The sequence below is a fragment of the Scomber scombrus genome, chromosome 15 (assembly GCF_963691925.1).
Source record: "Scomber scombrus chromosome 15, fScoSco1.1, whole genome shotgun sequence".
Classification (NCBI taxonomy): domain Eukaryota; kingdom Metazoa; phylum Chordata; class Actinopteri; order Scombriformes; family Scombridae; genus Scomber; species Scomber scombrus.
In genome coordinates, this window is record NC_084984.1 from 15,246,246 (window position 1) to 15,260,951 (window position 14,706).

General features: G+C 34.5%; 1 protein-coding gene across 3 annotated transcripts; it reads right to left on the reverse strand.

Annotated features, from left to right (window-relative positions):
* Nucleotides 1–2,515: 2,515 nt before the first annotated feature.
* On the reverse strand, nt 2,516–10,594 carry polm (polymerase (DNA directed), mu). 3 transcript variants are annotated; one of them, XM_062434529.1, is made up of 11 exons: nt 10,196–10,594; nt 9,353–9,533; nt 8,391–8,483; nt 8,131–8,301; nt 7,963–8,034; nt 6,593–6,713; nt 6,280–6,412; nt 5,065–5,167; nt 4,155–4,475; nt 2,920–3,003; nt 2,516–2,844 (listed from the first exon to the last, which is right to left on the reverse strand). In XM_062434529.1, the coding sequence occupies exons 1-11, from the start codon at nt 10,369–10,371 to the stop codon at nt 2,758–2,760; spliced, it is 1,542 nt and encodes a 513-aa protein (XP_062290513.1). In that variant the 5' UTR covers nt 10,372–10,594; the 3' UTR covers nt 2,516–2,757. The 3 variants fall into 3 exon arrangements, with proteins under 3 accessions (XP_062290513.1, XP_062290512.1, XP_062290511.1); XM_062434528.1 differs by having other exon boundaries at nt 8,391–8,486; XM_062434527.1 differs by having other exon boundaries at nt 8,391–8,489.
* Between the last annotated feature and the right edge of the window lie 4,112 nt (nt 10,595–14,706).

Genomic DNA, 14,706 nt, shown 5'->3' on the forward strand with positions numbered 1-14,706 from the left:
TATCTTCCCTCATCTTTCTTGTTCTTTCTTCCTCTTCTTGCATTCTTTCATTCTTCCTTCCTCCCTTTTCTTTCTTTTTTCTTACGCTTTTTCCCTTTTCTCTTTCTTTCTTCATCTTTCTCCACATTTTTATTTCTTTCTTTCTTTCCCCCTCCTATTTCTTTCTTTGTTTTCTTTTCTTTCTTTTGGACGACTGAAGCTTCATATTAGCTTCAGATCAACTTTTAAATACATTTTTGTGGATTTAGTCCTCCATCACTTCCATTGTAAACATTATGAAGGGATCTTCTAATGGTCAGTATGAACAGGAGGAATGATTACAGCAAGAAAAACACATTTAATGTTCATTTTGGGCTCCTGACTGATGTTTGAAAACTGTGAACTTGTCCTTTAAAAGGTGTTTCCAACCTAAATTACACTAGATTAATGAATGCCTCTTATTTAATAGTAGCATAATATTGTACATACATTAAAGTTCCTCTACGTTGTGCTTTAGTTCAGTGTTTTTGAGTAACTGCATTAAACCACCGAAATGTTCTTTTCACTGTGGTTTCTCTGCACAGCTGTGTGTTTTGGTTTCTCATGTCAGAAAACACACAGATAACAGCGGGAGGACGTTGGAGAATACAGGTCAGTGGTGCACAGGTGTCTCTGTGGAGGGAAGAGGGGAGAGGAGGCACTTCTACAGCCTTGCTCCTTAAATGCATGTATTTTAGCAGATGATAACTCTTGTTCAGCTGTCTGATTTGATCAAATGATGTTCTTCTCTCAGCGTCTTTTATCAACGTCTCCTGCAGGCTGGCTTCACATAACGGCAGATTTAATCATGTCACACTTTAAACAGATAATTTCTGTTTAGATTAGGAGCTAAATGTCTTCTTTAACGTTGCTTTATGCTCCTTTTAAGCCCCTTTTTTAAAATATGAAGCACTTGGTATGTGTAATTAATATTGTGGTAAAGCACTTTGAGCTGCATTTACTGTATAAAAGATGCTATATAAATTAAGTTATTATTGTTATTATAATTATTATGATTATTTGCAGGAGTTTTTCCTTGCTGCTATCACCAAATGCTGCTCATGTGGGAATGTTGTGTCTCTTTAAGCACCACTAGTATGATCTGGGCTAAGTCCTTAATGATATATCGTTATCATATCTATATGCAGATATGAACATGCAAAATATTAAGCAACGATATGAACGATACCCTGCATACTTTGAATGGAGCGGTGGAGAAGATGTCAGCGAAAAAAAAGGCAAAGTCGATGATTTGGTGGAGAAAAACAAATCCTCCTCTATCATATGGAAATATTTTGGGTTTAAGGAAGGAGGACACACAAGACAGCAATGTGTTGTGTAGTACGACCAACATGTTTCATCACTTAAAACAACACCACAAAGCTCTGTATGGAGAGTGCAAGGCGACACAGTCCGACTCAAGTAGGGGAGACCAGGGGCAACTGTAACATATTTGACTTTTTCCTTCATAACTCGCAGATTTCTAGAAGTACAACACTCATCTTTTGATGTAAGAGACTATATATATATATGCTCTAATACATAATGCAGTTAAAATGTTTTCATTAATAAAGACAAGACTATATTAGATTTAATGCAGGAAGTCACAGTGTTACAATTGCCCCCAGCCAAAAAACAAGTCATATTAACCCACTGTATCTCAAATATAAACATACCTCAAAGTAAAATCATATTGCTGCTGTAGTGTCCAATATGTGTAGTAAGTTGTTTTTGGTATATGGTTCAAATTCTTTCAGATGTCAGACTTCATACACATTCAAAGCAAAAGTCTATTTCTATTTTTAGGCGACTATTCTAACTTCCATATAGCTCAAAATCTGTTTTTTTGTTTGTTAAAAACTTCTGCACTTCTCCACAGGGAGAGAGAAACCCCTACTGAGCATGTGCAGAGTGAGTGTCATCACTCTACCTCGCTTCTGATTGGAGGAATTGAGTGTGTTGCCCCCCCGTGTCCTCTACCTCTCAATCATCGTTTGTCCGGCCCAAGCAAGTATCGATTACTGATGCATTCAGTGGCGTAACTACGATGGAGTATTAGGGCCAGGCAAAAAGCCAAAAAAGTTCCGACACAAGAATTAACAGCCAGGCAAATTTTTTTTTTAAATCTGGCACAAGAAAAAAAAACAAAAAAAAAAACAGGCAACAAAAAAAGTCCGGCACAAGAAAAAAAAAAAACAGGCAACAAAAAAAGTCCGGCACAAGAAAAAAAAAAAAGGTCAGACGCAAAAAAAAAAAAGCCAGGCAAAAGACATTAAAAAATCTGGCACAAGAAAAAAAAAAAAAAAAAAAAAAAAAAAGGTCCGACACAAGAAAAAAAAAGCCAGGCAAAAAATATTTAAAATATCTGGCACAAGAAAAAAAAAAAAGACAGTTATTGGTCTGTGGAGTAACTGCACTGTAATGTCCATTTGGTGTAATTATGCTGTTTTATTTAAGTTTTTTTTTTAAATGGTGAAATAAAAACACAAAGACGGAACAGTTTTTAAAAAAACATTTACTGAGTTCATAAGTTCATTTTTCTATTAAATTAAGTGTCTATTTATTTCATTTATTAGTCAGTTTTTGTTTAAAAACAACAAAGGTTAAGAGCTTCCAGGTTTTTAAAGTAGCTTCACATCAGTTTAAAACCTGTCGTCTGTTTGGCTTCAAGCTTTAACTGAACTCTTCTGTCTCCAGGCAACAAACCTCAGGATGGCGTTCGCTTCCTGACGAGCGTCTTTAAGCGTTTCTCTCTGACGGTTTAACATACTCCAGACCCAGATAAGAGAATATCTCCTCCTCTGTTGTCGCTCTCAGGTATCGACTCTGTGATGATTAAAAACGAATTAAAATCATTCTGTATTTAAAATCAGAACAACAGATGGATTGTATAATGTTTACCTGTTTATTATGGAACAGAGCGTGGCTGCTCAGAGACATCGACTTCTCTCGTCCCGCCCAGCGACGCAGCTCTCGTTCAAACAGCTGCAGACAACATGGAATCAGTTTCAGTATCATTCAACCGTCAGTAAAAGCTTTCTAACATTTACTGTCTGATAAACTGATCCAAAACACAAACTCTACAGCTTCACACTTCTTTCCTTCCTTCCTTCCCTACATCTGTCTGTCCATCCTTCCTTCCTTCATTCCCTCTTTTCTTCCATCCTTTCTTGCCTCCTTCCATCTATCCTTCCTTCCTTCCCTCCGTCTGTCTGTCCTTCCTTCTTTTCCGTCCTTCCTTCCATCTTTCCTTGCTGTCCTTCCTTTCTTCCCTTTATCTATCCATCCTTCCTTTCTTCCTTGTCTTTCCTTCCTTGTCTTTCCTTCCATCCTCCCTTGCCTCTTTTCTTGCCTCCTTCCATCTATCCTTCCTTCCTTCCCTCCGTCTGTCCGTCCTTCCTTCTATTCTGTCCTTCCTTCCATCTTTCCTTCCTGTCTTTCCTTTCTTCCTTGTCTTTCCTTCCACCCTCCCATCCCTCTTTTCTTGCCTCCTTCCATCTATCCTTCCTTCCTTCCCTCCATCTGTCCCTCCTTCCTTCTTTTCTGTCCTTCCTTCCTGTCTTTCCTTCTCTCTTTTCTTACCTCCTTCCTTGCTTCCCTCCATCTGTCCCTCCTTCCTTCTTTTCTGTCCTTCCCTCCTGTCTTTCCTTCCTTCCTTCCCTCCATCTGTCCTTCCTCCCTTTCTTCTTTGTCTTTCCTTCCTTCTGTCTGTCCTTCCTTCCCTCTTTTCATGCCTCCTTCTATCTATCCTTCCTTCCTTCTTTTCTGTCCTTCTTCCCTTTCTTCCATATTTCCTTCCTGTCTCCTTTGCCTTCTTTCCTTCCTTCCTTCCATCTTTTCAATGATCCGTCCCACATTAGATCAGATTGTTCTGTTTGTGTCCCTTTAATGAATAAAGAGTTTAACCCCCCTGCTTTACATTTTTTTATTTTATCTTTTTTAACATCTTCCTATAAAGCAGTGTGTAGTCAGCTCACATTTCAGATGTCTATGAGTTGTTAACAGCTCCACCAAATAGTGATTTTTCCCTCTAAACTTCTCACATGGTTTCATTTCAATATTTCATCGTCTAACTCTGGAACATCTACATTAGCTTTTCCAAATACATAAATAAATTAAAAGTTACGAGAGTTCACCTTTGATCCCGTCCAGCCCAGCAGAGCGAAACCAAACTGGCTGATTGGTGAAACAACCAGGTCGACTCTCACTGCTCTCCACGGTTTCCCTCCTTCCTCCCTATCGCCGCCCTGCTGGACATGACTGGAGCTACATGAAGGAGGAGTTTTCAGGTTTTCTGTGAGTGTCTCTGTTAGTTCTGCTCCTCTCTTCTTCTCCTTGGACAGCCTGAAGATGGACAAACACCTCTCGAAGCGGTCCATGTTGGAGGCGGGCCGAGCCGGACCGTCCTTCGCCTCCAGGTACGAGTTCCTGGTCGTTTTCTGGTACAACAGGAAACCCTGGAGAGAGAAAAACAAAGTCAGCAAATAGACATCAGGGTTCAGCAGCTTGTTGGAAAAATGAAGATATTGTAAAAAAATGGAGATTAAATGAAACAAATTGGGTGAATAAAGATGTTTTAAACTTCTCTTAAATGTCAAAATGGGTGAAATTTGGACCCTGAACAGTATGTAAGGGGTTAAACTAGTAGATTATTTTAAACAGGTTGCCATGACAACACATCACAAGGTTCCTGGCTCTCTTTAAATAAACAAAGACCATCATAGTATTAACACATAAACATGTGATATGTTTATTCAAATAAAAGGAGCACAGTCTCTCTGCAGGCAGATGATGATCACAACACATTTACACTAAAATATGGCTCATGTATTTTAAAAAGTACATCTAATTAAATTAATATATAGACGAATGATAACTGATAAAGATTAACATGTAAATAAATGATGGATATGAGACTGTAATTGCCAATTTGTGAGTTAAACTTATTAATAATATGCAGTGAGAATGGAGAAAACGTGAGTCCAGATTGTTAAAGAAAAGAAAAAAAGAAAAGTTAAAAATTAAAAATCATTGAGTGTGACTCACCTGCGTCTCCAGCCAGGAGACGACTTTACTCATTAGTCCTTCCTCTCTGCCTTCCTCTGGGTGAGTTATCAGGAAGTCTACGTCGTGTCCCGTCAGCTTTCCTCTGCAGAGACGGACATTAAAATAAAATAATAATAAAATCAATAACAGCTGCAGAAGGAGAAGAAACTGCTGGATTTTTCATATTCAATTAACCCATTTTTAAAAGGTTCTTTAAATTACTTGCAAACTCAATTTTATCGTAAAGCTTTCTTATAATCGTTTTATTTTTTTAAAACATAAGCACAGGTGTGAAGTTGTGTGTGTATAAAAGCTGAATGCATTAATACATAAAACAACTTTAGATGCATTCAAAGACAACAGGGAATCTACTGTATTTATTAATTAAAAAATTTAGACCAATGCACATGAGAGAAAATGAAAAATACTGGAAAATAAATATGAAAAAATAAATATATAAAAATAAGAGAGGATAAAATAAAAACATTTATTAAAAGGTAAAGTTAAAAAGTAGGTCAAAATAAATTAAAAAGACAAAACAAGAGTGAAAATTAAACAAAAGAGAAAACGTTTAATAAAAGCTAGCTTCCTGGTGAAATTATTATTTTATTTTTATCTTTCTTGTTTTCTCTTGCATGCATTGGTCTAAACTTTATCTTTTTAATTTGTACCCTTATCATTTTTGTTCCTTTTCTTTGTGATTTCATTTTGTTTAAATAAAGGTTTGACTTGATTTACTGACTTATGTTTATTGTATAGATGTTCTTTATTTTATGTGTGTGTGTGTGTATATATATATATATATATATATATATATATATATATATATATATATATATATAGGAATATATATATATATATATATAGGAATATATATATATATAGGAATATATAGGAAAAGGAGTATATTTATATATTTATATTCCTTTTTTTATGTTGGTCTTATTATCAGCTTGTCAATCAAATTATGAAGCACTTTGAACTACATTAACCTGAATGAAAGCTGCTATATAAATACAAGGTTTGTCTGATAGATAGATAGATAGATTGATTGATTGAAGCTGTCAGATGTACATTCACCTCAGTATTTTGTCTCCAGTAGAGGAAGCAGAGTCAGGTGCTGCTTTAACATCAAGATTCATTTCGATCTTGTCTTTTTGACCAGTTTAGAGTAATTTAGAGTTTATTTAACATAAAGCATTTCCTCTTGTTTACCTTCTGAATCCTCCGGTCAGAGTAATCTGAGCTCCTGGTAGCACAGCGACGACGGCTTTCTCTACAATCTCACTGATGATGTCGGCTTCTGCTTTAGTGACCGACTGGTTGATGTCATCGTAGTGGTCGAGACCTGAGAGACCAAAAGGGTTTATAATGTAGAAAGTAGATAAAACACACTTTATTTACACACACACACACACACACACACACACACACACACACACACACACACACACACACACACACACACACACACACACACACACACACACACACACACACACACACACACACACACACACACACACACCTGCTTGTTGCGCCCTGTTGAGCGTCTGTCCTGAGTCTCGTAGCTGGTGCAGAGTTTGAATCCCGTCTCTGAACCAGCGATCAGCCGTCTTTGCTCCGACTCCAAAAATACCTGTTAAAATCTGAAATACAGAAAAACAACACAAGCTTGAAGACACATTTAAAAGACAACAACAGAGACTCTACTGTAAGTTTAGTTATAACAGTTTGTTCGCGATTTTATAAAAAGGCTCAATAATTAAACTTAAACTGCTGGTTGCTGCAGTTTTAAGCAAATGTTACTTAAAATGTGTTGGTGTCTATTTTAAATGGCGGATGAATCCACATTTGATGCTCTAGTGCAGGGATGTCAAACATGCGGCCCGTGGGCCAGAACCAGCCCTCCGAGTGGTCCAATCTGGTCCACTTTCCTTCCTGTCTTCCTTTTCTTCCCTCCTTCTTTCCTCTCATCTCTTCCTTCTTTTCCTTCCTTCCTTCTGTAGGAGCCAAAATATGTTTTGTCTATGTTTATATTTGCTTGGGCTGCACGTATTTCGTCACATGCATTGATTGACACATGGGTGTGGTTTCCCCTTATTTTACCTGTTCATTTGGGTGGCGGCGGGAGATTTGGACAACGGGAGTTAGTAGAGTTCCGATATTTTCTGTTGACCGTCACCATTGTCATCATTATCACCATCGTCTTTCATCACTTTATTCTCACAGTCAGATCACATCAGGGTTTTATATGTTTGTGGAACAGCTGCTTGTCAGTCCTTTTTGATTTTTTTATTCAAATAAACTGCAGTAAAAATGTCATCTGGACTTCAGTATGATTTTGTGGATGTGTCACAGATAAGAGCCTACTAAGTCTCTCAGCTGCCTTTTGTAAAAGTAGTTTCTAAACCTTCCTTCCTTCCTTCCTTCCTTCCAGCTTCTTAAATATAAATTTTTTATTTGTTTTCTTCCTCTATGACAATAAACTGAATATGTTGGAGTTGTGGACTGTTGGACGGGACAGAAGACGACATTTTAAGATGTTATCTTGGTCTTCGGGAAACTATGTTCAACTTTTTAATAATGGACCAAACAACTAATCAATTAATGGAGGAAATAAATAAGCAGATTAATTGATAATGAAAATAACCTTTAGTTGCAATCTTTACTTAATAAATTCAGAGATGATCAGATTGTTTAGAGTGATATTTAGAGTCCTGATGAGGTTAATTTAAGCAGCATTTCACAGGAAAAAAGGCAACATTTTTTGATAAATGTCTGAAAAAAATGTACAAATATTTTCTTTTTTATCGCTTCAATTATCAGATTTTTGTTATGATTTCTTGGCTGATCTCAACCCCGATATATGTGTGTTAATTTTGAGTAGAAAATCACCTTCAGAGCTTTATATCGCTCAGAGTTCTTTGTAGCTTCGACCTCGCTGGATGCTCCGTTCTCCAAAACGTCCTGCAGGAACAAAAGTTAAATAAAAGTTGATTCACTATAATTTAAATGCATTTAAATGAAAATTAACATGAGATAAATCCACTTTAAAAAACAGACCTTGATGACGCTCAGTGAGTGTTCTCCGAGGCAAGGCAGCCCTCTGAGCTGCGTCATGTCCATCACCACTTTAGGGAGACACTTCAACACGGCGGCGGCTCGTCGAAACGCGACTCCTCGCCCCTCCTCCTCGCTGAGCTCTGCGTTTTCAGCCAGCAGGGACAACGCATCCTGAGACAGGAGAGCAGCTCTGTTAGCTCACTGCTGTTTGGAGTATGTATATATATAATAATGTGTGTAATGCTGTGTGTTTGACGCACAGTGAGAACGGTGTTGTGGTTCTCCAGTGTGGTTCTCCTCTGACAGGCATAACTGGGAACGGAGAACGTCTCAGTCTCTGCTTCATCTGTCTGCTGCTGCTGAAACTCACACAGTCATTAAACGGCTCTACAATCACTGCTGGAATACAAGACGTGTGTTTATTAAACTGCAGAAAGAGACACTTTAGACTAAAAGTAAAAGTACTTCACTTTTTCTTCTGCTTGCAGTATTGTACACATTATGTACAATTCAGAATAGAGAAGGAGAGACACTACGATACTTTCTCTTTTCCTCATTTCTTCAGGAGTGTAAAACATAAGAATAAATCTGGTATTGATTATGTTTGCAATCACTTTCCATCTTCAGTGTCTGCAGAGCTGACATTATTTTGGTTCAACTTAATGAGGATTTTCTCAATTAACTAATTAATTGTTTCATGTATGAAATTTCCCAAAATGTTGAGGCAAATCTGGGTCATTAGTTTTCTTTATCTGAAAAAGAGATTTGAAATTGCAAGTCCAAGTTTTGATATTTAATTTTGAAAACTACAAAAAAAAAGTCTCACTGTTTGTTTGTTTTTTAGTTTCAATGTAATTTTAATTTTCATTCAAATTATTTTTAATAAATAATTTATTTATGTATTTATTATTTTGGTTAATTTGTTTTTAGGTGGTTGAGATGAGATTTGAAACATTTAACAGAAAAATATTGGATGAAAATAAATAATTTATTCAAAAATAATTCCAGAAATGAATCAAAATTACATTCAAAAACCCCCAAAAAACCAAAAACATTGTTGCATTTGTAAAAATTCAACATCAATACTTGTACTTTCAGTTTCAAATCTCTTTTAAAATAAAGAAAACTAATGTCCCAGATTTGGCTCTATTCTAAAACCCAAGACAATGACTTCAAACGTCCCTGCAGCTTTGAGCTCACACACTTTTGAACATGAACACACCTCCTGTAGTTTATGTTTGTCCTGAATGTCGACAGGAAGTCCGGCTCGCATGCTCTCTGTGTACCAGCTGACGTCCAGCAGGTGAGCAAGCGTTCGGCCTCGACCTCCGACCTGAGAGTCGAGCCAAGCTCTGACCTCATCGCCCGAGTTGTTTTCAGAAATGAGATGAGTGACACTTTCACTGAGGAGAGATACAAATAAACATTTAACAAGATTACTGAAAGACAAAACTGTTGATTCACCAAAATTCAACAAAGAAACAAATATTTTCGTTTTAATTAACAATCTAAAATAACAAAGATACTTAGTTTACTATCATGTAAGACAAAGAAAAGCATCAAATCCTCAAGTTAGAGAGACTGGAAGTATTACAATAGAAGTACTGCAGTATTATGAGTGATGTAGTTAAAGTATTACAAGTACCTCAAACTGTACTGCAGTCAAGTACAAGTACCTCAAACTGTACTGCAGTCAAGTACAAGTACCTCAAACTGTACTACAGTAAATATATAAGTACCTCAAACTGTACTACAGTAAATATATAAATACCTCAAACTGTACTATAGTACATATATAAGTACCTCAAACTGTACTACAGTAAATATATAAATACCTCAAACTGTACTACAGTAAATATATAAATACCTCAAACTGTACTGCAGTAAAGTACAAGTACCTCAAACTGTACTACAGTAAATATATAAATACCTCAAACTGTACTACAGTAAATATATAAGTACCTCTAACTGTACTACAGTAAATATATAAGTACCTCTAACTGTACTACAGTAAACATATAAGTACCTCTAACTGTACAACAGTAAATATATAAACATAATTCACCTGAACTTGTCCTCCACTTTAAATCCTTTCTTCTGTCCCAGCTCAGAGAGGAAAGCTCTTCTACTGGCTCCCATCTTTCTCTCCAGCAGGAATAAAACCAGTTCAGGGAACTTGCAGACATTCCCAGTTTTCCCAGTATGAGAGCAGAGCACTTTTCTCCTCTTTAATGGCACCATGGTTCATACTTGCATCACTTCTCTGCTGCTGCTGCTGCTGCTGATCATAAAACAGTAAATTAAACCTGTCAACGTGCTGCAGCGCACGGAGGTTAAAGTGTCAGACGTCACTGGTTTCATTTTTTGAGGTTAAAGTATAGACTGTATATAAAAAGTAAAAGAAGAAGGAAAAAAAAAACAGTTTCAGCTGCAGAGGTACCGGAAGCAGCTGTGTTTCTGTGCCGACTCCTCCAGCGCGTTAACAAAATAGTTCCGACTAGAAACACTCTATAGTACCAGACTGCCCTGTATGGAAGCCTAGTAGTGCTATATAAAATGAAAGATAATAAAAATAGAAAGAAAAGAAAAGAAAAGAAAAGAAAAGAAAAGAAATGAAAAGAAAAGAAAGAAAAAGAATAAGATGAAATAAAAATGAAAATAAGAAAGAATAAACCAAAAATAAAATGTAAATAATACAAATAAACTAATAAAAATTAAATAAAATGAAATAAATAAAAAATGAAAATGAAAACAAAAAATAAATAAGATAATAAAAATAAAAATAAAAATAAAAATAAAAATAAAAATAAAAATAAAAATAAAAATAAAAATAAAAATAAAAATAAAAATAAATGAAATAAAATAAAATAAATAAAATGAAATATAAATAAAAAATAAATAAAATGGTAGTCAAAATAATAACATTTGTAATTAAATTTGAATCATTTGTATTTTCTCTTGTGTGCATTGGTCTCAAATATTTTGTCTTTTAATTTGTTCTGTCTTATTATCAGCTTATCAACTGTAACAACACTAGCCTGTATGAAAGGTGCTATATAAATAAAGTTTGATTGATTGATAGTGTTTGATAGTGAAGTATGATTTCAGTATATGGTGTGGCATCATTTCGTATCAACTTTGACAGGCTAAGAACATTTTTAGAAGTAATATTGACTTCATAATTGTGTTTTTTATATTACAGGTAGTCAGGATTTAGTGTAATGCTCAGGGTAAGATATATATTGGATAATAACAGGTTCTGCCTCTATAATCCCATCACGGTGCAGATGATGTCTGCTGGTACCTCCGCACCATCTCTACTATCAGCAGCAGAACATCTTCAGCTGTCGGCTCATTTCACGGTTTGACAGGCGTCAGATCAGGCGTTAAACCGCGCTGATTACCACCCGGCTGTACAACAACTCACACTCATACCTGAAGAAAAAACATCAACTGCAGCTAAATAAGAGACTGTTGAGACATGATTGGAAGTATATGCATGTAATTTCATATCTATTTAACTCTCCCTTCCCCCCCATTACAGTGTTAGTCAGCATACACCCATGAGCGTTAGTCACCAGTTCCAGTTAAAAGAAACCTTAAATCATCATCACTGTAAAACACATGTCAGTGCTTGAATTAGTAATTGTATTTATTGGCTGCTTTTCAATGTTTTTTAGATTATCTTTTGGTTTTGTTTGTTTTTTGTTCTACTGTTAAATACAACTGTCATGTTTCTACTCTAAACATGAAGCTAGATTTAGGAGAAGTTTATCTTAGCTCAGCATTTAGGTTGGAAACAAGGGGAAATGACATTTTTTAACATGTTATATCTAAATGTTAAATCCACACAAACAACAGAGGAACAGAAAGTTGTGTTTTTGTGGCTCTGGCCTCAGACTTTAAAGTGTTATTGATCTTACTCTTAATAAGAAAGAAAAGATCTAAAAGCCATTAAGTTGACATAACAGGGACAAATAGGGGAGATCAGGGTTGGTTGGTACTTTAAGTATTATATTATATTATATTATATTATATTATATTATATTATATTATATTATATTATATTATATTATATTATATTATATTATATAAAGAGAGCTGCTAATGTTAAAAAATTGAATTGAATTAAATATTAAGTATGATTTTCTTTAGATTTATAGTTTTATTATAATTTTCATCAATGCATTACAAAGACAAACAATAAATGAACAGTATAGAACAACCCCATCATAAGAATAATGCATTAAATTAAGTAAACTCAAGGGAGGCATGGGGAAGTATTTGAACCTAAACAGTAACAGAAAACAAAAGTATTGAAAAAACAAACAAACTAACAAAAAACAATGGTGTCATAAAATGAGTTAAAGAAAAAAAAAGATTTTACAGTGCACACAATAAAGACAAGACACTTATATATATGAGTCGAACCTCCATCAGAGCCCTAAATATTAAGTAAGATTATATATTATAATAGGGGAGAACAGGGTTGGTTGTGACATATTCATTAGATCTCAGTCTCTAGAGGGCGCTGTTGGTAAAGTTTTCCGAATTTGGATGAGATGCCATTTCTCTAGTAAACCACATGACATTGAGGTGAAAGGACATTTAGTGTTTTATATCCAGCTCTTTAGTGTTTCTCTTTTACACAATGAGTTTATAATAAAACAATCACTACCATTAAAAGTATGAAGAGAGAGAGATAGTTTAACTACAACATGTGGTTATTAGCTTACAGTCAGGGATGTTACAGTCTCTTCAGGGTTTGCATATATACATTTCTGGCGTGATATATCTGATTCTTTCTTTCTTTTTAGAGAGTAAAATGAGCCAGACTCCTCCAGATGTGATGCTCAGAGCAGCCAGAGAGGTTAAACTGCACAATATTGTTATATAAGGATTAAAAAAAAATGCTCTTATAGGAATGATTTTTCCTGTTTATGTTCTATTAGTGCAGGAGATGTGTTGGATTTAAATGAAACTAAACATTTTAAATTAATTTCTAAGACGTTTCCCCATTAAAATAACAGAGACAACCAGCCTCATAGTGGGGATGGTCGTCACATATTAGACGGTTCACATCTTTTGAACAGAATCAGCTGAAGACCTCTCTATTCCTACCTGACACTTTAGACTTCAATTACACATTAAAGGAGAAACTATTCAGGATCCAGTTCATGAGGAATGACTACCAACCCCGTTCTCCCCTACTTTAGAATATGAAGCTAGAGCCAGCAGATGTTTATCTTAGCTCAGCATAACGATCAGAAACAAGGGGAAACGATGAGCTTGGCTCTTTCGCTGTGTTGTTCAATCCAAACAAACAGCAGAGGAACAGAAAGTTGTGTTTTGGCTGGTTCTGAGTTAATGAGCTGCAGGAACGTCACCAGATGATCGGTTAATTATTAATTCATTATTTTCCTCTTTTCTAATACGATCACATGGTGATAAATGAACAACATAACTCAAATGGAGGCATATTTATGTCACTGTGAGCCCATTTTCTAAATAACTTGCAGGCCCACCAGTACAAGGGAAGTGCTCAAAGATCTGAGTGATTAGATATCTGGAGCCCGTCTTTATTATCAAGGAATCTCTTCCACACAGAGAGGACGCTACTTCTAGAGAATCAGGAAACATCAGTACATTAAAAACTACTCAGCCAAGAGAAAAAAGCGACAGGTCCATCATTACAAACTCATGTTACGTGTTATTAACTTCACTTTTTAAACACACAGAACTTTATGAAAATCCTATTGGGAGCAAAACATTTTTTTAAAAAAAAGTCTGAATTAATGTTGCATTATGTCTGTTGTACATAAATAAAAGTGTTTTTTCTTTTTTTATCAGATTGTATCTGAACTCACATTTGTGTGTGAATCATAGACGTCAACTCAAGTATGTATATTTATATATATTGGGATTTGAATATGTCAGCTAATACAATTAAAATAAATTCTCTATATTGGATTTACAATAATATAACCTGTATATGATATTTAATTAGTAAAACTTGTTGACTTAATTATTGGTCTCTATATGGAATATAATATAATATAATATGAAATCATATTTTAAAATGTTTTTGTTGTTGTTATATAATATTATTATATTATATTATACTATACCAAATGTCTAAACTACTTTTATATTATGTAAAGTTATATTATTTTACATTATATTATATTAAATATAATATAGAGAGACAGTAATTATAAAAACAATAATAAAAACAATAAAATGTAATATTAAGTACGATATATTATATTATATTATATTTAATATGATATAAAGCCGCTAATACAATAAAAAAATAATTTAATTTAATTTAATATTAGACTAAGTAAGATATATTATATTATATTTAATATGATATAGAGCCGCTTATATAATTTTAAAATACTGTAATTAATTTAATTTAATATTAAACTAAGTAAGATTATATTATATTATATTATATTTAATATACTATCAGGTAATGATTTAAAAAAAATCTTTTTTTAATTTAATTTAATATTAAGTAAGATATTATATTATATTATATCATATTATATTATATTACATTACATCATATTA

Bases quoted from the DNA above. Each gene is read 5' to 3' on its own strand.
- polm (XM_062434527.1), bottom strand. From the start codon at position 10,371: ATGGTGCCATTAAAGAGGAGAAAAGTGCTCTGCTCTCATACTGGGAAA. The intron at 3,004-4,154 runs GTGAACTCTCGT...TGTTGTCTGCAG, and splicing joins TGGGCTGGACGGGATCAAAG to CTGTTTGAACGAGAGCTGCG. The intron at 2,845-2,919 runs GTAAACATTATA...TAATCATCACAG, and splicing joins CTCTGTTCCATAATAAACAG to AGTCGATACCTGAGAGCGAC.